The sequence below is a fragment of the Amblyraja radiata genome, chromosome 35, assembly GCF_010909765.2.
Source record: "Amblyraja radiata isolate CabotCenter1 chromosome 35, sAmbRad1.1.pri, whole genome shotgun sequence".
NCBI lineage: Eukaryota > Metazoa > Chordata > Chondrichthyes > Rajiformes > Rajidae > Amblyraja > Amblyraja radiata.
Genome location: NC_045990.1, coordinates 7,936,805 through 7,959,365, shown reverse-complemented (window position 1 = coordinate 7,959,365; position 22,561 = coordinate 7,936,805). Strand labels below are relative to the sequence as shown.

At 41.2% G+C, this 22,561-nt stretch overlaps 1 protein-coding gene across 2 annotated transcripts; it reads left to right on the top strand.

The window, feature by feature from the left end:
- Positions 1–618: 618 nt before the first annotated feature.
- Positions 619–21,843, top strand: LOC116966123 (A-kinase anchor protein 8-like). Of its 2 annotated transcripts, none has more exons than XM_033012312.1 (13): positions 619–718; positions 7,218–7,256; positions 8,011–8,149; positions 10,318–10,786; positions 11,609–11,729; positions 12,309–12,370; positions 13,502–13,586; positions 13,669–13,762; positions 15,579–15,720; positions 16,287–16,389; positions 17,448–17,578; positions 18,261–18,356; positions 20,562–21,843. In XM_033012312.1, the coding sequence occupies exons 1-13, from the start codon at positions 700–702 to the stop codon at positions 20,982–20,984; spliced, it is 1,923 nt and encodes a 640-aa protein (XP_032868203.1). In that variant the 5' UTR covers positions 619–699; the 3' UTR covers positions 20,985–21,843. The 2 variants fall into 2 exon arrangements, with proteins under 2 accessions (XP_032868203.1, XP_032868202.1); XM_033012311.1 differs by having other exon boundaries at positions 8,011–8,191.
- Positions 21,844–22,561: the final 718 nt, after the last annotated feature.

The window sequence follows — 22,561 nt, the reverse complement described above, 5'->3', positions numbered from 1 at the left end:
CTGACCCGCTGAGTTAATCCACCAATTTGTGTCTATGGCCAGAGATGCTGCCTGACCCACTGAGTTACTCCAGCACTTTGTGTCGCCTATCTCCAGAGATGCTGCCTGACCCACTGAGTTACTCCAGCACTTTGTATCTATCTCCAGAGATGCTGCCTGACCCACTAAGTTAATCCAGCACTTTGTGTCTATGGCCAGAGATGCTGCCTGACCCATTAAGTTACTCCAGCACTTTGTATCTATGGCCAGAGATGCTGCCTGACCCGCTGAGTTACTCCAGCACTTTGTATCTATGGTCAGAGATGCTGCCTGACCCGCTGAGTTACTCCAGCACTTTGTATCTATGGCCAGAGATGCTGCCTGACCCATTAAGTTACTCCAGCACTCTGTATCTATGGCCAGAGATGCTGCCTGACCCGCTGAGTTACTCCAGCACTTTGTATCTATGGCCAGAGATGCTGCCTGACCCGCTGAGTTAATCCAACAAATGTGTGTCTCTCCAATATAGACTCACATCCATGGTTACAGTCGTTAGGGGGGGGAATGATTGACGTTAATTACGGCTAATCAGGATTGGGGCAGCGCCCCTAAGGCCCGCCCACACACCTCGGGCCCGACCAATGGGCGGCAGCGGGCGGGGGTACATCCGGGTGAGTGGTAGGTAGCTGGTCGCGGCGGCGGACTTCTCTCCGAAGCAAAATGGACGGTCGTTATTCAGGTCAGTCCAGCGCGGCTTCACAAGCGCCACGGGAGGTTTGATCTCCATATACCCTTCCTCACTGTGACCGCCGTGCATTTGGAAAGAGAGATTGTCGTCGCGGTATTGGAGTGCGTGTGGTTTTTTTTTTACCTGAAGATGGTTCGCATCAAGCAGCAACCAACCCTGCTGGTCCCGCCCCCCGCGCTAGTCCCGCCCCCTCCCGAGGTGATTGGCTGAAGAACCCGTCGGTGGGCGGAGTCCTGTCGCATGATTGGCTGCTGCTCACGTCACTCAACGGCGGGGCTAGGTTAGGTTGCACGGGTAGTCGAGGCCTCCCACTTCGACCGCGGCTCCAAGCCGCCTCCGGCCGGTCACCCCCTCACCCGCCTTCTCCCCATCGCAACCCTCGCACTGCGGACCGACTGTCCGTAAACGTAGGAAACACACAAAATGCTGGAGTAACTCAGCGGGACAGGCAGCATCTCTAGAGAGAAGGAATGGATGACGTTTCTGGTCGAGAACAAGGAGTCACAGTTTAAGGATAAGGGGGACGTCTTTTAGGACCGAGATGAGGAAAACATTTTTCACACAGAGAGTGGTGAATCTGTGGAATTCTCTGCCACAGAAGGTAGTTGAGGCCAGTTCATTGGCTATATTTAAGAGGGAGTTAGATGTGGCCCTTGTGGCTAAAGGGATCAGAGGGTATGGAGAGATGGCAGGTACAGGATACTGAGTTGGATGATCAGCCATGATCATATAGAATGGCGGTGCAGGCTCGAAGGGCCGAATGGCCTACTCATGCACCTATTTTCTATGTTTCTATGACCCTTCTGACTCCGTGAACGTAGCTCAGTTGTTTAGAGATACAAGATGGGGATGTCTTGAATTGGTTCTTTCACTAACCAAGTGGCCACTTTCTACTTGCTTACAATTTATTCCTGGGTTTCAATAAACCAGCATCTGCAGTTCCTTCCTACACACACTCACACACTGGGGACTAGTTTACGAAAGCCAATTAGCCTACAAACCTAAGATAGACACAAAATGCTGGAGTAACTCAGCGGGACAGGCGGCATCTCTGGAGAGGACGAATGGGTGACGTTTCGGGTCGAGACCCAGCTTCCTCCAGCATCTGCAGTTCCTTCTTACACTATGCTACACACACTAGGGACATCTTTGGTGTGTGAGAGGGAAACTGGAGCACCCAGAGAAAATCCACGCAGGGTTCTCACGAGGAGACTACAAACTCCATACAGACAGCACCCGTAGTTAGCATTGAAAGCGGGTCGCTGGCGCTGTGAGGCAGCAACTCTACCGCTGCGCCACCAACTCTATCTCTGCCGCCCCAGCAGTCGAGAGCAGATGCCTCTGCTCCCTCACAGTCCGGCCCAATCTGAACCAAAGATCCTATAAGATCTTTGATCTGAACGGCGGCAGCAAGGCTTATCCCCGACCTCTCCCTTACAAAATGGTGCCAGTCCAGCTGATGGGCGCGCGCTTCGCATGCACGTGCACGCGCTCTTCCCAGTGCTCCCGTCCCCGCCATGGTGCACGCCCGTGGCGGGCGGTGTTAGGAACACTCGGCAGGTCGGGCGCACCTGAAGGAAGAGAAACAGTGAACCTAGGGTTCCCAGCCTGAAACGTTAACTCATTTCCAACGGATGCTGCCCGAACTACTGAGGCAGTCAGAAGCAAAGGGTCTCGACCCGAAACGTCACCTATTTTCTCCAGTGATGCCGAGTTACTCCAGCTTTTTGTGTCTATCTTCGGTTTAAACCACCATCTCCATTCCTACACATACTGAGTGTTATGCATTCATTTAAGATTTACAACGTTTGTACTTATTTTTTTTAATGTTCATTTTTAAATTGCGGATGCAAAATTAGCTCTGCCCCGTTTGGGTAACTGCATGTATGATTGACATCAATTCTGTACTCTGTCTTAAACTTTGCTGCATCTATTGTACTTCTATTGTAAGGTATAGGGGGGTTGCACGAAAGGTCACGACGCACGGAGTCGCTAAATCCATCTGGAGGACATCCGTCACTTCCGGTATATGTTATTAATGCTAAACACGCGTACTTTCCTATCTGTTAAAAACTGCCAAAATGTTGAATTTATGCGCTGAAAAAAATCGTGGGGGTCGGGGTAAGTGTGAGAGACATGTACCCAACTTTAGAATTCCAAAAATGAAGCTAAATTTAGCTATAGAGAAGCGAGAACTGAAGGGACAACAGCAGCTAAAGTGCTTGGTAAACATTGGACGTGCAGATATCGGAATTGAAAATATTGGGAATTATTGCGTTTGCTTACTGCATTTCATCAAGTAAGGCATTATTTGTGTTTTTCATGATTCCTTTGGTATCTAAAAATTCTCAGAAGTGATAAATCTGGCTGTAAATTTTTCTTCAGATGCGTTTTCATTTTGTATGTAAAAACCCACGGGAACCATGGGCGATTTAAAAAAAATTACAGCCAGATTTATCACTTCTGAAACTTTTTAGATGCTAAAGGAATCAAGAAAAAACACCTTAGTTGATGAAATGCAGTGAGCAAACGGCCAATGTTCTCTAAGCACTGTCGGTTGTTGTCCCTTCAGCTTTCGCTTCTATCTGCCGTCATTTCTCCTCACTTTTGGAATTCTGAAGTAGGCTAAATGTCTCACACGCTTATCCCGATTTCCATAATTATTTACATCGCAAAAATTGACATTTTCGGTGGGTTTTAACGGGCCCACTACACTGGAAACAATGGTAAGTGCCTACCTGCAGTTCATCGCGTGTAATCCATTTGTAGTAGCGTAGCAACGGTATGGGTCGTGACCCGACTGCCGTGAAACCTCCCTATATGTGATTTGCTGATAGCTTGCAAGACAAACATCTCTGTACCTCAATACATGTTCAATGGTGCTTGAATGTGGCAATAATAGACCTAAACAGCAAGGAATTGCAGATACAGGAGAAAAACACAAAGTGTTGGAGTTACTCTGCAGATCAGGTAGCATCTTTGGAGGGAATGGGCACACAATGTTTCTGGTTCAGCTCTGAAGCCAAGTTCTGACCATTCCCTCCGCTGATGCTGCCTGACGTCAGTTCCTCCAGCACTTTGTCTTTTGCGCATTTTGAGATGGGTGTGGGGAGTGCCTGATTCAAAAATGGGAATATAACCCTGAATTTGTAGAGCTTGCAAGTTATGCAGAGGGCTCCATTACTCCAAAGATACTCTTCCCTTTGAGTTGGCACCAAGAAGGAGTAGGATCTAATGTAGCAGTAGTGAGCTGCTTACCTGGATGTCTGTGTAGGAAAGAACTGGAGATGCTGGTTTAAATCGAAGATAAACACAAAATGCTGGAGTAACTCAGCGGGACAGGCAGCATCTCTGGAGAGAAGGAATGGGTAACGTTTCTTCTGTCTGAAGAAGGGTCTTGACCCGAAATGTCATCCATTCCTTCTCTCCAGAGATGCTGCCTGTCCCTCTGAGTTACTGCAGCATTTTGTGTCTCCCTGGATGGCAGTATGTTTTACAAAGCAAAACAAAACTGGTTATGCAAGCTATACTGGAATGGCTGACAATGACATTAACCCTGTGTTTAAGAAAGAACTGCAGATGCTGGAAAAATCGAAGGTTGACAAAAAATGCTGGAGAAGGAGTAGGCGAAGTTCTGGGTCCCGAAACGATTCCTTCTCTCCATAGATGCTGCCTCACCTGCTGAGTTTCTCCAGCATTTTTTGTCTATCTATGACATTAACCCTTTTCTCCGGTGTAGTTGCTTACTAAAAAAGTTAACTTAAATAAGGGAAAATCCTCTAGCAGAATAAGCACATTTTAAATTATATTTTCATGTAAAACTGACTTCTGAACAGACTGCATTCCTGTTGAAATTCTGTTTGGAGAAATGGATTCAAAATCAATTGTGGTAATGGCAGAGGGATTTCTCTACTGAGGAAAGTCCTTGTCAGCCCCTTCCTCCCTGTGGCTGAAAAGATTCTCCTTCACCCCTTGAGTAGAGCTGTTCAACCAGATGTACAATGGATAGTTTCCTCATTCTGTGACAATGCCATCTTAAATCATTGCATTGGACCTTTGCTGACCTGACAAAACCCTTTGATTCTGTAATTTAAGAGGGAACATGAAGTACACATCTCAAGTTTTGCTGCTGAGCAATTCAAGTTAATTCTCCATCAGCTCCACATTGTTATGCAAGTCATGATTTTAACCCCCAGGTTCTGAATGCACACTGGTGTCAAGGAAGGTTGTGTTGTCTTCCCAACAATTTTCTCTATTTTTCACGGTGCATTACGTCTCCAGCAAGCTTTGTGCTGCAGTGAACTAATTCAGAAGACAAGTAGCAAACTGCAACCCATATCGTCCAATATTAAGGTCACTCTAACCTCGGTCATCAAGCTGCAATGTGCTGACAAAGCTTGCCTGTGCACTCAATTGGAAGCCAGGCTCAAAATCGTGACTTGTTTCCCAAAGTGTATGAGAAAATGATCCTTGCACAAAGCATCAGCAAGACAAAGGAGTTGTACAACTTGCCATTCTAGAAAATGCTTCCTCTCCACTCAGCCCAAAAAAGACATGCTCTTCTGCACTCTTGTGGCAAGAGATATTTGGGTGGGCAGCAGTGATTTAAGGTTGTTATCCAGTTCCTGAAAGCTGAAAATCAAGGAGGAACAATCAGGATGACATCTCGAGCCTTCTGGAGAATGCTAAAACCATGGGAAAACATCAGAAACAAGGCGCCACCTCCCATACTATCTATCCATCTCCCGTGTCTTGTACGGAAGATAGACACAAAATGAAGGAGTAACTCAGAGGGACAGGCAGCATCTCTGGAGAGAAGGAATGGGTGACATTTCGGGTCAAGACCCTTCTTCAGACTCATGTCATATATCTCCACATTGGCCTCATTAGGTACCTTAGAATCCACACAGCAAGAGTGAAAGCTAGTCACCATTAACCTCAAGGGACTGAAGAACAGGAAGACATCCTTTCATAATGCAATGGTAGTTTGGTTTTGATCTGTCTTTTCGGCTTTGGAATTGATTAATTTGCCAATATGTAAACGCTGATTCAAATGTTAAAACAATTGGTTCCTAGAAAGATAGGTTGCCAAATGTGTGCAACTGTTTGAAAGATTTTTACAATTATCATCTAATTAAATGAAACAATTACACATTTAAAAATATTGTGAACAGTAGTAATGTAAATATACACACATTGGAATATAAATGTAACAAATGCAATAACCAAACAGATCCTCTGAATTCTGTTATGGTCATGGGATACTGAGTTGGATGATCAGCCATGATCATATTGAATGGCGGTGCAGGCTCGAAGGGCCGAATGGCCTACTCCTGCACCTAATTTCTATGTTTCTATGTTTCTATAATGTCCAAGAATGGCGTTTGAAAATAGATGGTATGAGTGAACTGTACCAAAGTATCTTCAATGTTCTGTGTTTACCTTGGGTGTCTAACAACTTTTAAAATTCATTATTTAATGAATCTGTCTTTGCCATGAACATAATCACAAGAATAACCTGCATATATATCAAAGAAAGAAAGCTTCAATTATTACATTTACATTCCACTGATCATGATTTCTGTCATCTAAAGATTTTACAGCAAATTATACCTTTGATGTGAAGTTTATCTCTTAGTTGTAAGAACGCAGTGACCAGTTTGAGGGGAAAAAGAACATCTGTGAGAAATTGGTAGGATGATCTTTGGCTGAGAGGCAAATATTGGTGAACACTTTGGGAATAACTACTGAATTCTTGGATGGTGTCATGGAACCCTTTAAGACCATCTGAGATATCTGTGAGGTTTAATGATCATTCTATTGCACCACGTGTACAAGTAGCTCAAGGTTCTAGCTTTAAGTCAAACTCAAGCACAACATCATGGCTGCAGCAAAGGAATTGCTGTGTTGCTAGAGTTTTACATTGTGAACAGTTTGTCTGCTGAGTTCCCTGAAATGCAAATGTAGTTACACTTGTAGGTACATTATTGGCTGTAAAATGTTTTACAAAGTTGTGGAAGTTGCTTTATAAATTTAGTTTAGTTTAGAGATACACCACGGAAACAGGCCCTTCGGCCCACTGAGTTCGCACCGACCACTGTCCCCACACATTAACACTATCCTACACATTCTAGGGACAATTTACTTATACCGGGCCAATTAACGTACAAACCCTCTACGTCTTTGGAATGTGGGAGGAAACCGAAGATCTCGGAGAAACTCCACGTGGTCTCGGGGAGAATGTACAAACTCTGCACGGACAGCACCCGTAGTTAAGATTGAACCCGGGTCTACTGGCGCTGTAAGGCAGCAATGCCGTTGCGCCACCGTGTGGCCCTAAAATGCTACATGTCTTTTATCAGTGGAGCAAACGTTTAGTGAACAACTTTAGTGAATTGTTATTATATTCTGTTCGTCAGCTTGTATCAGAATTAACTTTTTTTTAAATCTGAAGTAAATCAAAACATTTAAAATGTCTTTCATTTTGTAGGCTCATATGGAAACTGGAACGCTGAATCATCCGGCGCAGGTAAAAATTCTCAGTGACACAAAGGGAGAGACTGATGAGGCAAAATAGCTACTCTGGTCCCTTTTTCTTAATTGTTTGCCCCTCCACCAACATAGGAATTATCATTTGAACCTGTGGCTGCATTGAAAGGCTTAACAGGTTCTGCATTAAGAATCCTCCCACTAATTGATATGCTTGTTCTTTGTTTTTGATGTCAAATATTGTTTCTGTTACATTGGTGTACTGAACAAAGGATGATAAATTTTTGGGGGCTATGGTAGGCTAGCAAATAGAGAAGAGAAGGGAACCTCACCTTGGCCACATCGTTAAAACTGGTGACAATTACAACTATACTGTAACATTACTTTAATTGGCTGATGCAATGTTGAACATTTGTAATTCATTTAATTTTTGTGAAATTTCAACTTTTGACTTATTTCCAGATAGAAATGCTATTGCACTATTTTACTAAGTCAAAATTAGTTACCTATGGGATATGGATTTTTATACTGTAAATGATTTAAAAAAAAAAAACTAGTATCATCTATATCACTTACAAACTGATTTCTATACTGACGACTAGTTTTTCAGTCCAAACATTTGATAATATGATCAATGATTTTTTTTTATAGACATAGCCTCCAGCTTTCAGTCATCTGGCTAATGTTTTTATGAACATTATCTATCAATACATCAATTGTTCTCTATAGTGTGAAATTGTTACTAGTATCACTGATAACTTGCAAGCTCAGTCCATTCTTTTTTTCTTCCTCAGGCTATGATGTCTATGACTACGACTATGGCTATGGACAAGGCTCTGGATCAAACTATGGCTATGGTGGCAAATCATGGGACTCGCACAGAGGCAATGCCAGCCATAATTCTGATTCCATTGTTACTAAAATTAACCAACGGTTAGATTTGCTTTCTCGTAACGACAATGACGAACAGGAAAGGTATCAAAACTTAGGAATTGCTGTGTATTGGTCAGGAGACTAATCTAGTAGGTGATCATTCTATACTAGTTGAGGTATTTTGAGTTTTATAGATTACGCCTCCAAAGTCATTGAGTGAGTCATTACACTTCACTTTTTGTTTCAATGGTGGATACATTGTTCACTCTGTCCTTCTGACATTATTTGCTTACGTATTTTTGTACATTTTGTGTAGATTTAGGTGGTGGACATGAAGCTTAAGTAATTTACCTCTGATTGCTGGTGCTAAAAGGCCGTGAGATAAGCAGTTGCAGGAATAATGGTTGCGTTTCCTCATACTTGATTCCATTGACTCCTGATGCTTGATTCCATTGACTTTAACCAAACCACATGTCAAGAAGCAATAGCAACGTAGCCAATACTCACAGAGTCATCAGTACGAGTTATTAAGCAGAATTTCTTGACCTAAACAGCTTTTGTCTTGTTGTAGCTCTCTGTGGTAGTTTCATTGGCAAGTCAACATTTGTGGTTTTAAATTGGTTGTAGAGAAATAATTTCAAGATGAATCGAGGCACTATTGTAATTGTTCAAGCCTTGTGCTGAATTGGTGTTTGACTAATGCACTTATCAAAGCAATATATAGCTGTTCAGGTTCTGAGGAAAAGTGAGGCAATGGGACTAATAATAATTGCACTGTTGTAACTATTGGGTGAAGGATTCCTAATAGATCCCAAGTAGCTTCATTGATAGGTGCCATGTGTTTTATGATTTAAGCAGTTGTGAGATTATTCCTGATCTTGTTCTCTGTAGCAGAGTAGCCTGTGGTCCACTACTGACGCCTTGGTTTTTGGAAAGTGCTTGATATGTCACTGGACTTGAGGTAGCCATATACATGCAAATATAACTGTAAATGTCAATGAGGGTAAAATTCAGTCTAGCAAGGTGACCATTTATCAGGGTTTGCTGAAATAGACATGCAGGTTCTTGAGGGTAAAGTAATGGACACTACCATTTCTTATGGAACACTGATTTTGTCAATGACATGGACGGACGTGTTTGTATCGTGCAGTTTGACTTTCCGCGAATTAATTCTTGTGCTACAACTACCATATTTCTATGTCTGCTACTTTGAAACACGTTGTCTTTAAAAACAATTTCTTGTCTCATGAAAGGATAAGAATGCATATCTGCACCGTACAGAACGTCTACATAGCTGGAGGTTGTTGCAGACATTGAGATGCAAGGGGGTAGAGTAAGGAACTTGCACTCCTTTGGTGGTGTTGAAGTATTTGGATGGGTTGAAGCCTGGATTTGAGCAGTGGTCATGGATAGTAGAATGTAAGTACAAGATAGACAGTAATTGGTATCTATAAGAGAGTGATTGAGAAGTCTTGGGATGTATACTTGTCCAACAGGAACAAACTGCAAGCAGATTATGAGAACATGTGGGGAGTACAAATAAGATGTTGGTGGTATGGGGGACCGTACAAGTGGGAGGGGTAATGAAAAGGAACATTCTAGTTATAGGAGACAACATACTCTGCTCAGTTGCTGCCTGACCTGCTGAGTTCCTCCAGCAATGTCCTTTTGCTCAACCCCTAGTCTCTTGAAGACATATTGATTGGCTGTTTAATTCAGCATGGTAAATTACCCTTTATGTTGTGGGCGGTGAGAAAATCAGGGTGAGATTGATCAACATGCAGGAGAGAACAGGGAATATGGGGGATTAGATTATTGGGATTGCCCTGAGAGCATTGTATCTGGTCTGAATGGCCTCCTATTATGCCATAAGAATAATTTCAATCTTAACCATTTTAACCATTTATCTTTCAACCATTATTAGTTGTCTCATTTCTCAGAGACGATGAATAGTATACAGGTGTAGAGCACATAGGTTAGCAACTATGAATACTTGTTAACGTTAGGGCATAGTCCACTCTAGAGTTTAGAGTCAATAATGTGGCTTTTAAATTGGTAACAGCTGGATCATTACTGGTCTATTATCAGATTCCATTGCTAATTTAGGAAATATTCTTTGTTTCTTTAAAAACCCCCCAGTATTCTTGGTGTTTGATTATAGTTCTGACTGTTACTCAGTATGTTCCAGCTACTGACCACATTCCTTGCTTGCTGTGCAACTCTTTCAGGTTTGCTCCTTTTGAGTCCTATGACTCCAGGTCTTCATTAGACGACCGCGATCTGTTCCGACCTGGCTTCGATTACAGTGAATCTGGACCTTATCGTAATGATTCCTATGGAGGTCGTTTTGACCGCTTTGACAACTTCAACAGGAACCGCAGGGATAACTTCCGCTACAGAGCACGTGATGGTCCGGGCAAGTTTCGGGGTCAGAACTGGTCTAGAGACTGGGTTCCAAATAACAGGCCTTACCGGAACGACCACTTCTCATCATCGAGTACCGAGCGACTGTCGGCGTGCTGGAATGAGATGTCGATGGGAATGGGTGGCAGGGGTTATGCTGCTCCCTCCAGGAACCCCCCTTCGCTCTTCTCCCATGCCTTCACCTCTGGCTATGGGTCATATGGCATGCAAGGAATGGGAAAACAGTTTGGAGGTTACAGACCACGAAGGAGAGATTGGAATCGGGGCAGAGGTGTAAGTAAAATACTTGTACTATTTTACAAGGTTGTAAACAAAAGCATTCAGTTAGGTGAAATTTTAGCAACTCAAAGACTTCAAATTCCAAATGCCAGGCACAATCCCTTTCTGATCTGTAATTTTTTTTAAAGTAAAATATAAAGGCTAGTTGAAAGACAAAATAGAAATGGTCAAATATACAGAATGGTTCAGAAAATCCAAATAAAAGATTTGTGGGTGCAACGTTAGTTTAATAGAAACAATGCCTACTGTTAGATGAGAACTTAAAAGGTCTGGATACAGAATACAAAATTCAAGGCCAGTTGAGAATGTTAGCATGGTAAAATGTTGTTAACACAGAGAATAAATAACAGATATGTATAGCATAGTGGTTGTTGGTCTCTTTGATATTTGCTTTTCATTTGCATTACATCTATTTCATTGGAAACATATCATGCACAGCTGGAATTTTAAAACAAGTTTTAAGATTCACTGTTCCAATTTCTGGGTGTAACGGTTTTGTACGCTTCAGTTAATTTTCATTAAGTGCTTAGATGTATTCAACCATTTTCACAAACTAGTGGATGACTGGATTACAGACAAAAGTTTTGATTTGATTAAACGTGTATGAAATATTAGAATTGGAACATTGTCTCTATTGAATTGTAGAAAGAGATTAGTTGGTTGTTTTGAGCATTTGCAAGAATTAGAAATGAATCTGGGTCAAAGTTTGAATCCAGAATAGTGATGTGAACAATTTGTGTTCTATGCACCTGAGGAACATGATTTCTTTTAGTTAACAGAATCATGTTGACCAATACTGTAATATCTTTGTGACAGAGGAGAGGTAGAGGTGGAATAATAGGTGGAATGAAGAGGAAGCAATCAACTGGAAGCAATGATGAACCAGACTTCAAAATGTCAAGAACAGACCAGTCAGATTTATCAGACAGTGAAGAAGGTAACTTTTAAAAATTTGATATTGCACCTTCTTCCTCTTTGACTTGATTGTCATTCTAGATAAGGAGTTTAGGTAACATTCATCTGTAGAGTTAGTCAAACATCATAAAACTGATTTTAACCAACTTTCATGTAGCACTTTCCAATAGTGGTGATAGGCAGCAGTTTGGAACAATTACATGTCTCTCCCTCTCTGGGAATGGATTTGAGCTCCATTATTTTAATATTTAAAGTATATTAAGGTTGGAATTTGGGCACGTATTGTGTTGTATGGTGTATTTCCCCAATGTTATAAAACCTGTATTTTTATTTAAAACATGTAGCAACCTGTAATGCTGAACCCAATGTATCTTCCTAAACAGCTACCAGCCAGGATGTCATTTTGAGACTAGCAATTCATGGGTTGTTTTTTTTTGCTGTAATATAGCACAAGAAAAATCTATGTGATGGTGTTTTTTGTTTTTTTTCTTTCCTTTGTTTAAGGATCATAGCAAATTTTCTTTAGAGTGTTTTCTTTTTTCTGAAATCTAATGATTTGGCCAACATGTTAATAAGTATATTAATTGTGTTTTGTATATAGAAGAGAGGGACGCAGATGATGCAGAAGATGCTGAAGATGTTGCTGCAGGTGACGCAAGTGCTGTGAGTATTTATTGAAGTCTTGAAAATTGTGGCCATTTTAAACAGTAATGATTTCAGTAAGCCAGTGAGTTAGGTTTCTGGAGATACATCTGGAGAGCTCTAACCAATTTAATATTCGCTGTTATATTGAATTCCCTAATTTTTCTTCACGTCGTATGAAATGGTAAAATGCTAAAGATCAAAGGGGTTTCTGCTGACCCACAATCATTATTATTTATCTATATATTTTTAATTTATTTTCAGGATCTGGGGAATGCTAGTAAAGCTTTCGATTTATCGCCCTTAACCACTTGAACCACTGCAGACCTTCAGGTGGAGGTCCTCCCATAGTTCTGTTGGGGAGGGAGTCCCAGGAATTAGACTCTGTGACAATGAAGGAGAAACTGTATAGTTCCAAGTCTTGATAGTATATGACTTGGAAGGGTACCTGCGTGCAGTGGTTTCCTATATACTAACTCAATCAATCAATCAATCAGATTTATTCATCACATACACAATAAAGTGCAGTGAAATGAACTTGCCAACAACGGTACAATCAAAAAGAACACACAATACACAATGAAAATATAACACAAACATCCACCACAGCATTCTTCACTGTGGTGGAAGGCACAAAGTACAGTCAGTCCTCCATTGTTCCCCTGTGGTTGGGGCCATAAACCTCCACAGTCGCCGCTGCGGGCGGCCAGATGCACAGGCCCTCTCAGTCTGGAAGGTAAGTCCTGAATCGGTGCTTCCCTACCAGAGACCGCGGCTTCAGGATGACGTAGGCCACAGGCCGGCGGTCGGAGTTCTTCTCCAGGGATCCTCAGCGAGGGATCCCGCTTGAGGGAGCCTCAAGAGATTTGTTGGTATTGTGGTCATCCAGGCAAGTGAACAGTGTTCCTTCAAATGTCTGATTTGTGCTTATAGATAGTGGAAGGGTCCACCATAATTAATTTTGTTTTTATTCTTTGGTAGTTTAGGGGAGAAGTTTAGTTTCATTCAATTATCCTGTAGGGCCTGATTAATGAAATCTCCAGATAATCTACACTAAATTTCAATGATTCCACATCTGAGCCAGTGTAGGTTTGTAAAAGAAAATGAGGATATTTTTTCAGTGTATCATTTAAATGTTTTTTTTGTATTTAGGGGGTTGAGGATAAAGAATCAAGTGATAACCCTGAAAAGGAGAAAAAAGAATCTGCTGAGGGTGAAGATGACGAGTCCAAGAAATGTAAGAGTACTGGTTTTCTGTTATTTTTTTGCTTGTGTGTATCTGATGGAATCCCTGTGATGCTAACTCCTGTTTTTGTTAGCTGGTGACCTCCAAGAAGAAACTAGTGACAGTAAAAAGAAGCAATATATCAAAGAGAAACCAAAGAAGAAGCAGCGAGATCGTATTACAGAAAGGTAATTAAGTTTTGCATTTATTCATGTCCTGTTTGTAAATATTTATTCTAAACGTAAAAGGAAAATATTCCCAAATGACTTGAAGAAACTGTTTCGTGGAATAAGTGGATAGCCGGAACTAATGTTTTTGCATTATGAGCTGTGGAATTTAAACAGCTCCGTTGTGATTAAACGGTGTGCATTTTCATCTTTATAGTGATTTCTTATAAATATTAATGCATTAATTATAACCTACTTTAATGACTAAGTAGTTATTTTTACTAGGTTGAGTATTGATTCACTGTTGATCAGAAAATACTATGTGTAGAATATCCTGCAGTACGTATCTAAAACACCCCCAAAGCCTTCCCACTGTCTACAAGGCACAGGAGTGATGGAGTACTCTCCAACTACCTTTGGGTTTATTTTTTCATTACCGATGCACAGCAGCTACAGTGAGCACCATCTATAAAATTCACAGGCATTACCTGCCTGGGCTGCTCAGGCGGCACTTCTCAAACCTGCAATCTCCAGCACAAAAAGGACAAAGCCCAAGGTGCATGTGAATACCACTGCCTTCTGATTTCTCTCTCAGTCACTCTCTATCTTCATTTGAGAATAAATTGCCAGTCCTTCATGATTGCAATGTCTAAATCATGAAAGCCTCAACCTAACAGCACATTGTGTGTGTATGCTCCTTGCCAGAGAAACTGCAGTGTTCAAGTCAGCACACCACCACCTTCTTGTGGACAATTAGGGATAGGTAGTAAATGCTGGCCTTGCTGAATTCTTTAAAAAAAAAAAAAAAAAAAGTTTAAACCCAAAATGATCTGAGCACTGCCCAATGCTGCTTTGTTGTTGGTAGGGTTGGTTGGACAGAAACTAAGAAACTTGATTTTTAATCAAACTGAGATCAATCAACTAAAGGGCCCGTCCCACTTGGACGTCATTTGCTCGTCAAGCAGGTAGCGCGCAAAGATTTTGTGAGTTCCAAAATCCTGGGGCGCCGCGCACGACTGCGCCTCACTGCCTACGCCACCACGTCTCACCACACGCCATGCGCGTGTAATGCACGCCATGTGCGCGTCACAACGCACGCGTGACGTGTAAAAGATGTCGCGTAAATGGCTCGCAAATAACGCCCAAGTGGGGACAGGCCCTTAAGTAAGCACATAGATTTTTACAAACTTTGTGTTTTTTTCATTCACTGGCCCCTTTAGAGTGAATCTCTTGTCAGGTATAAAAGCAAATCTGCTTGAATTCAATTTGAAGCCTCGATAATTAGCATAAATTAGCACATTACAGGAAAGATATGATTGCAATGGAAAGTTGTGAATGAGTTGCCATGGATGGAATATTACATCTGTGTATAAAAGAGGAAAGATTGGATAAGCTAGTTATTTTCTAAGCAGTAAAGGAGGCTGAATAGTGTGTGGGGGGTTGAACGAAGAATGGGTGATGGTGGTGATTAATAACTTGAAGTCGTTAATAGATGAATTGGACAGCAGAAAAGGAATATGTTTCCAGCCAGAGGTAGTGGGAATTTAGAACTCACTGCCTGAAATGGTGGGAGAGGTAGAAATCATCATCATACTGTGGATGTGTGCATGATGTCCTGTGTCTTGCAGGGTTTTAGGTCCAGTATGGGAAGATGGGGAAAGGCTGTGTAATTCTTTTGTACCTGATATAGAAATTATGGATTGGATGACTTTCTATGGTTCTGTGGAACGAATTAGCAGACTTGTGAGGTTACTTTGCATTTAAGTTTCAGCTCTGCAGTTGAATACAGGACAGTGTCTGCATCTTTTCCACCACTAACCAAACTTTGTTATTTCAGGATAATGTACGTCTGCTCAGTTTGCAAGTTTCGCACCTTTGATGATGATGAAATTTTCCCTCACTTGGAAAGTAAATTCCATAAGGAAAACTTCAAATTCATTGGGACCAAGCTTCCCAAACAAACTGCTGACTTTTTGCATGTAGGTTAACTTTGTATTTAAACATGTTTTTCTTAAACTTTTATTAGTACAATGTAAACTAGATGTACGCTGTGAGATTCCCTGACTCAATATCTTGAGTGGGGAACGTTGGCTTATTTTTTCAGTTGCTGTAATGATGCACGGTATTGAACTAATAGCCTCTGATGATGTTTTGTACAAGTTGTACGGTTGCCATTCACCCTGTAGAAACTGAGACATATTCTGTTGCTTTACCGAAGGTATCTGTTGCTTCAATATTCTGTAAATGCAACATACCTGTTAACAGATATTTTGAATATGACTTTGGGCATGCATCTCCATTGTGAAGTGTAGCCATTTTGACTGACTATTTCAGTCTGGTGTCCCATCTGAAGGACAGGCGTGATCCTCTGAGTTCTTTCCCTGGGAATTTCAATTATTGCTGGGATCTTGTGTTGCCAGCCTATAATTTTCCTTTCAATTAAAATAGGGAAGTACATATAGTAAATTGTAGCTTTATTTAATCATTTTCTAGTAGCATCAGTATATTGAGATTGTTTTAAGATTTTGGTTGTCTTTCCTTCCAGGAATATATTCTGAACAAGAATAAGAAGACTCTGAAGTTCCGTGATGCAATGGAAGATAAAAATGCAATTAAAAAGAGGATCCAGGAACAAAACCTATTGCATGGTGAGTATTGCCAAGAGGGGTAATGGGTATGAGAAACTCAAAAGATTGCATCTCAGACTACACTATATCTGTATTGGAATAAAAGTACAGAAGTGCTGTAAACATTGATGAAAGCAGTTCACGGAGCGTTCCTGGCAAAATAAACAGTTAATATTTCAGATTGAAGATCTATCAGTTCAGTTCTGAGGACTTAAAACATTAAACCCGTTTTATTTACAGATCTAATTTCATTAATAATCATAATTTTTTATTGTTTCTTCAATTTTCATTCCCTTTTCCAAATCTCACCATAACTATCTATTGTCCAAGGGTAGTTTAACATTTCATCCAAAAGAAATAAACTTGACAAATATTGCCTCTGCAAACTGGATGCATCCCAACTATGATGACTCAAATAATATTTCAATCGGATAAATTATATTTCCAAGAATTCAAGTACACTCTGCTTACAATTCCATCTTGATTGTCCCAGTCCAACTTCTATCCGCTCATAGATAAGTTCCCATTTATGTTTTCCTTTGTGGTTGCAACTGATATAAAGGTCTTTTTTTCCTCAATTCTGTCTTCTAAAATAAGCAACATAAACATAGTTCTTTTGGTGTTACTCTTGCTGTAGAGTTCTTGGACATCTGCATTAGAATGCTGTGAAATGGAAAGGTTACTCATTGCTTTAATAATAACATATTATCACACTCATTTCTATTAATCCTGCAGAATTTGTATTTCATTGTAAACCAAAGCGAAAAAGCATCTTTGCTAATCTACACCCTGCAGAGTTGCCATTTTCATGCTTGTATCAAGTGTTTAACAGACCCGTAAACACAATATACATGAGATATAATAATCAAGAGTCAGTAAATTAACAACATTAATACTAGCTAAACATAGTGGTGCAAAATTATAATATATCCAAATATTGCCCTCTATTTGCTAGCTATCTAACTGTTCTGATAGATGTTGTCAGATGTGTTGTTAATGAGTTTGTGACCTTTCCTCAAAACATGAATTACAAATACAGCTCTCCTTCACAAACCAGTGGGTTTCTTTTAATGTTGCAGGTATTAGTATTGACAATTTCATGAAGAAGGTGGAAGCTGTTCACTGTACGGCTTGTGAAATGTTTATTCCGATGCAATACAATGCCATCCAGCGACACATGAAGGCCCCTGATCACAACAGAAATAGAAAAGTAAGTATTCACGCTTTACTAACATCAAGCAGCAAAAATGGAAACACAAGAAACTGTAGATGCTGGAATCTTGAGAAAAACAAAGTGCTTCGGTAACTCTGGTCAGGCAGCATATGTGGAGGAAATGGTGATGTTTCAGGTTGGGACACTTCTTCAGATTGCAGAAGGGAAATGCAGGCTGTAGGTTTTTGCAGATTCAAAATCTGTAAAATTTACGGCGGTTCATCAATAATAGAAGAGTGAGGACTTAAGAATGAGGACATCTCCGATGCCCTGCCCTTGAACACCTCATCCTGGGTGCAGATGTGGCGTAGAGTCCTTACAGGAAGCAGGGTGGGAAGAAGTGTAGTCCAGATAGCTGTGGGAGTCAGTGGGTTTGTAATAGATGTCGGTCAGTAGTCAGTTAGTGGTAAGGAATGACGTGATTTGAATAGTATGATGAAAATTTTGTTCCATGGACATTTGGATGAAGTACAGACATGAATCAGTTAGTGTGTGAGGGCAGTAACACTGCTGCTAAGATTGTTTGACAGGTCGGTGAATAGTTATAATTTGTATTAATATAATGTGCTGGTTCTGTGCAAGATGTAAACAAAAACAGGTCATCTGAAACAATCTGACAACTAAATCCGGACGAGAGTGTCTAATTTCTTGTAAAGTAACATTATTTTTTCTTTTTCAGTTGATGCTCGAGCAGTCAAAGAGGGGTGGCCTTCAAGTAGCAAAGAGTATTCTGAATAATCGAAATATTGGGAGCATGTTGGAGAAATATTTACAGGTAATCCTCCTAAACATGCGATTGCATATGTGGCCAAATAATTAAAAAGAGTTTGGTTAGCTTGTATTAAACAGGCTGGTTAGCTTGTAGGATTGTAGGAACAACAAATACTGTATGGTTCTGGAACATCCTGCATTTGGGGCAATTCCATGCTATGACTGTCCCAAATCTGGGATGGCACTTCTTACTGGCTTTGTCAAACAATTTTTATGTGAAATGCTGTTTTTCTGTGAAAGTGCTTTGTGAGTGCATTTGCCCTGTTACCTTTTAAAAACAAATGAATTGATAGAATTTATTGCCACACAACCAGGGTCGGTGGAATTTGGGTTGTCGGCAGCAGTACAATAATAAAGAACACACAGCCACAATAAAAATATAACACAAACATCCACCACAGCATTCATCACTGTGGTGGAAGGCACAAAATTTGGCCAGTCCTCCTCCATTTCCCCCCCATGGACAGGACCAGAGTCCAGAGTCAGTCCAGGATCGGCTCTTCCTCACCGGAGACCGCGGCTTTAAGTTGGTGCAGGCCGGCGGTCTAGATTTAAAGTTTCCGCCGCAGCCAGAAGCACCGTAGACTGCAGGGCCGGCGGTCGAAGCTCCCCTCCAGGGGTGATGTTAAGTTCACGCCGGGCCCGCGGTAGAAGTAGGCCGCGGGCCGGCAGTGGTGGCTTCTTCCCCCCCCCCCGGGTCCCCCATGAGGGATCCCGGGCTGTAGACGCCGCACCAGCTGGAACTCTGCAGACCGCGGCTTCAGGCTGCCGTGGGCTTGCGAAATCTAGCGCTCCCTTCCGGCGAGCCCCAGCGAGGGCTCACCCGCTCCACGCCGAGAGTCCACGCTGCGCCCGCCGCTGAAGTCCCGGGCGCGTCTCCGTGGAAAGGCCGCGTCGATCCTTGATGTTAGGCCACGGGGGAGGCGACCTGGAAAAAGTCGCCTCTCCATGGAGGAGGCGACCGAAGCGGTTTCCCCCTTACCACCCCCCACACAAGACACACCGAGAAAAATCAAACACATACTTTTAAACATACTAAAAAAAAAAAAAATTTGAAAAAACTAACGCGCTGCTGACATGGCTGCTGCCAGAGCAGCGCCCCCTACGAAATCTTCCAGAATAGGTGACATTAACCTCTGTGATTCATTCAGGATGCGCACAGAACATTATGTAAATGGTTTGTCCTGGTTAATTTGTTGTTTTTATAGAAGGATATTCAGAATTAAGATTATCTGGATACTTGCATGAACATAGGGATTTTTTCCTACATGGCAAAAAGAATTGGTAGTTCCGTGTGTTTAGTAGCGTTGTGAGACTCCTCAAAACTCTACTATGTTTCGATCTTTGGTTTGAAGATGTTGATGGGGGCGTCATGAATACAATCTGCTTCAGGAAAAACTTGCCTGGCAACGCTTACTATTCTTACATTGCCTTTAAAGGTGAGCAGAAGTTGTAATGTGCAATCAAAACTTTCTACAGGCAGGAGAAAGGGGTGATAATTTTGGACGTGATCGCTGTTATTAATTGTAATTGTGTGGCAGCGCGGTAATGGGATCATTCACGTAAAATAAAATTGGTGACTGTCATTTTATGTAGCAGGTCAAGCTACACATTCAAGAAAGGCCTCAAGATTTACTTGCAACATGAAGTTTCAAAAGTACTTGTATGGATATGTGTGAGAACAGGACTGGGTTTATCATGACTTCCCACACATTCATTTACAACCTAAGCACAAAGTGGAAGCAATTCAGTCCTTTGGTTCTGAAATGTTTTTGAAAGAGGCATTCAATTAATAGCACGCCACTCATTCACTGTAAACCTATTTATTTGCATTTCACATGCTTATCGAATCTTCTGGACAGTGTCTCCTAGATCACAATAACTTGCTGTGGGTAAAATGCAAAGCCTCCTCTTCACCTCTCGTTCTTTTATCAGGAACTTTAAATCTGTGTCATTTGTTTGGCATACACTTAAGATAAAAGCTAATTTTGGTGTACTTTGACAAAAGTCCTCAGCGTTTTGTAAACATTTTAATTAGTTCTTAAACAGCTTCTGCTGAAATCCTGCAAGACAGTGTCGCCAAACCATCCCTTGGAAGATTGCAATTCTCCACTGGGAGAATGGTGCTAATTTTGTTTGGAAGCCTTGATATAACTTCTAGTACATTCATGTAAAGATTTTAACGATTTTAAACATTTGTATTTCACAGGGTGACAATCCATTTACTGAAGAAGATGCTAAAGATGATGATGCTGTTGATGACTCTGTGAAGGGAGAGGGACATAATGAGAGTGTTACAGGTGAAAATGCTGGAGACAAAGGTGAAACTCCAGAAGGGGAGGGGGCAGAAGAGCCTGGGGCAGAGCTAAAAGGAAATGAAGGGGGCGATGAAATTGTTAGTGCACCCAAGACTGCTGTAGAGCCACCTGAGAGAGGGGTTGATATCACTGATGAAGAACCTGACTCCAATATGACAGCAGATCGGGATGGTGAAGAATCCCTTCCAGTAGGTAAAGACACCAAAGCATCTCTCTTAGCTGAAGATGAAGACAATATCTCAGAAGTTCCTGCAGAAGGAAATCCCGATGAGTGTTCTCCAGGTGAAAATGATGCAGAAGAAGAGACAGAATAATTCTCATATGAATAAACATCACTCCTTATTTCCCCTCTCTCATCATTAAATTCTCTAACTACATTGGATCTGAATCAATGAAATGTATTTTAGTTAACAACGAATACTGTATGGTTCTGGAACATCCTGCATTTGGGGCAATTCCATGCTATGACTGTCCCAAATCTGGGATGGCTCTTCCTGGCTTTGTCAAACAATTTTTACGTGAAATGCTGTTTTTCTGTGAAAGTGCTTTGTGAGTGCATTTGCCCTGTTACCTTTTAAAAACAAATCTTCCAGAATAGGTGACATTGACCTGTGTGATTCATTCAGGATGCGCACAGAACATTATGGAAATGGTTTGTCCTGGTTAATTTGTTGTTTTTATAAAAGGATATTCAGAATTAAGATTATCTGGACACTTGCATGAACATAGGGATTTTTTCCTACATGGCAAAAAAGAATTGGTAGTTCCCTGTGTTTAGTGGCGTGGTGAGACTCCTCAAAACTCTGCTGTGTTTCGATCTTTGGTTTGAAGATGTTGATGGGGGCGTCATGAATACAATCTGCTTCGGGAAAAACTTGCCTGGCAACGCTTACTATTCTTACATTGCCTTTAAAGGTGAGCAGAAGTTGTATTGTGCAATCAAAACTTTCTACACCAAATGTTTAAATAAAACACAACTTATTGGAGATGTGACCGAACATGTGTTTTCAGTTGGTATTTTTGACTAAAAGTTGAGTTTTGCTCTGGAGTTTAGCAATACCATCTGGGTACTGATGGAGTGTAATGCTTGTTTTACTACTGGAAAGAGGAGTAGTTGCTTGAATGGAGATAATTGTATACAATAAAATATTAAACCCTTTTTATAAATGTTAATGTTTTGATGGAATCACTATTCTTTTCCTACTTTAGAAAAGTATCATGTTTTTTTTCCAATAATTGCTACAGAACATAGAACAGTACAGCACAAGAACCAGCCCTTCGGCCCACAATGTCTGTGCCAATCATAATGCAACCATCTCGTTTCTATGTGCACACAATCCATATCCCTCCATTCCTTGCATATCCATGTGCCTATCCAAAACTCTTAAATGCTATTGTATCTGCCTCAACCACTGATTACCACAGCGCATTCCATGCACACACCACCCTCAGTGTAAAACAAAAAACTTGGCTTGCACATCTTTAAGCTTTGCACCTCTCTCATCTTAAAGCTGTACCCTCCAATATCTGATTTGTTCTATTCTGGTTAAAAGGTTCTGACTGTCAACCCTATCTATACCTCTAATAATTTTATATACATCTATCAGGTCTTCCCGTAAACCACCGGTGTTGGCAGCAGACTCAGAATTGGCAACATTTTGGGTCAAGACTCTTCCTCAGTCTGAAGAAGGGTCTCGACCCGAAGCGTCGCCAATTCCTTCTCTCCATAGATGCTGTCTCACCCGCTGAGTTTCTCCAGCATTTTTTGTCTACCTTTGATTTTTCCTGCATCTGCAGTTCTTTCTTAAGCATATCTAGATAACTTGGATAGGCAATGTTTCAGATCGGGCCTCTTCTGAAAAAAGTTCCTGAACCAAAATGTTGCCTATCA

Coding starts and splice junctions, on each gene's coding strand:
- LOC116966123 (XM_033012311.1), top strand. Junction 10,787..11,608: donor ATTGGAATCGGGGCAGAGGT/GTAAGTAAAATA, acceptor TCTTTGTGACAG/AGGAGAGGTAGAGGTGGAAT. Junction 12,371..13,501: donor CTGCAGGTGACGCAAGTGCT/GTGAGTATTTAT, acceptor TTTTGTATTTAG/GGGGTTGAGGATAAAGAATC.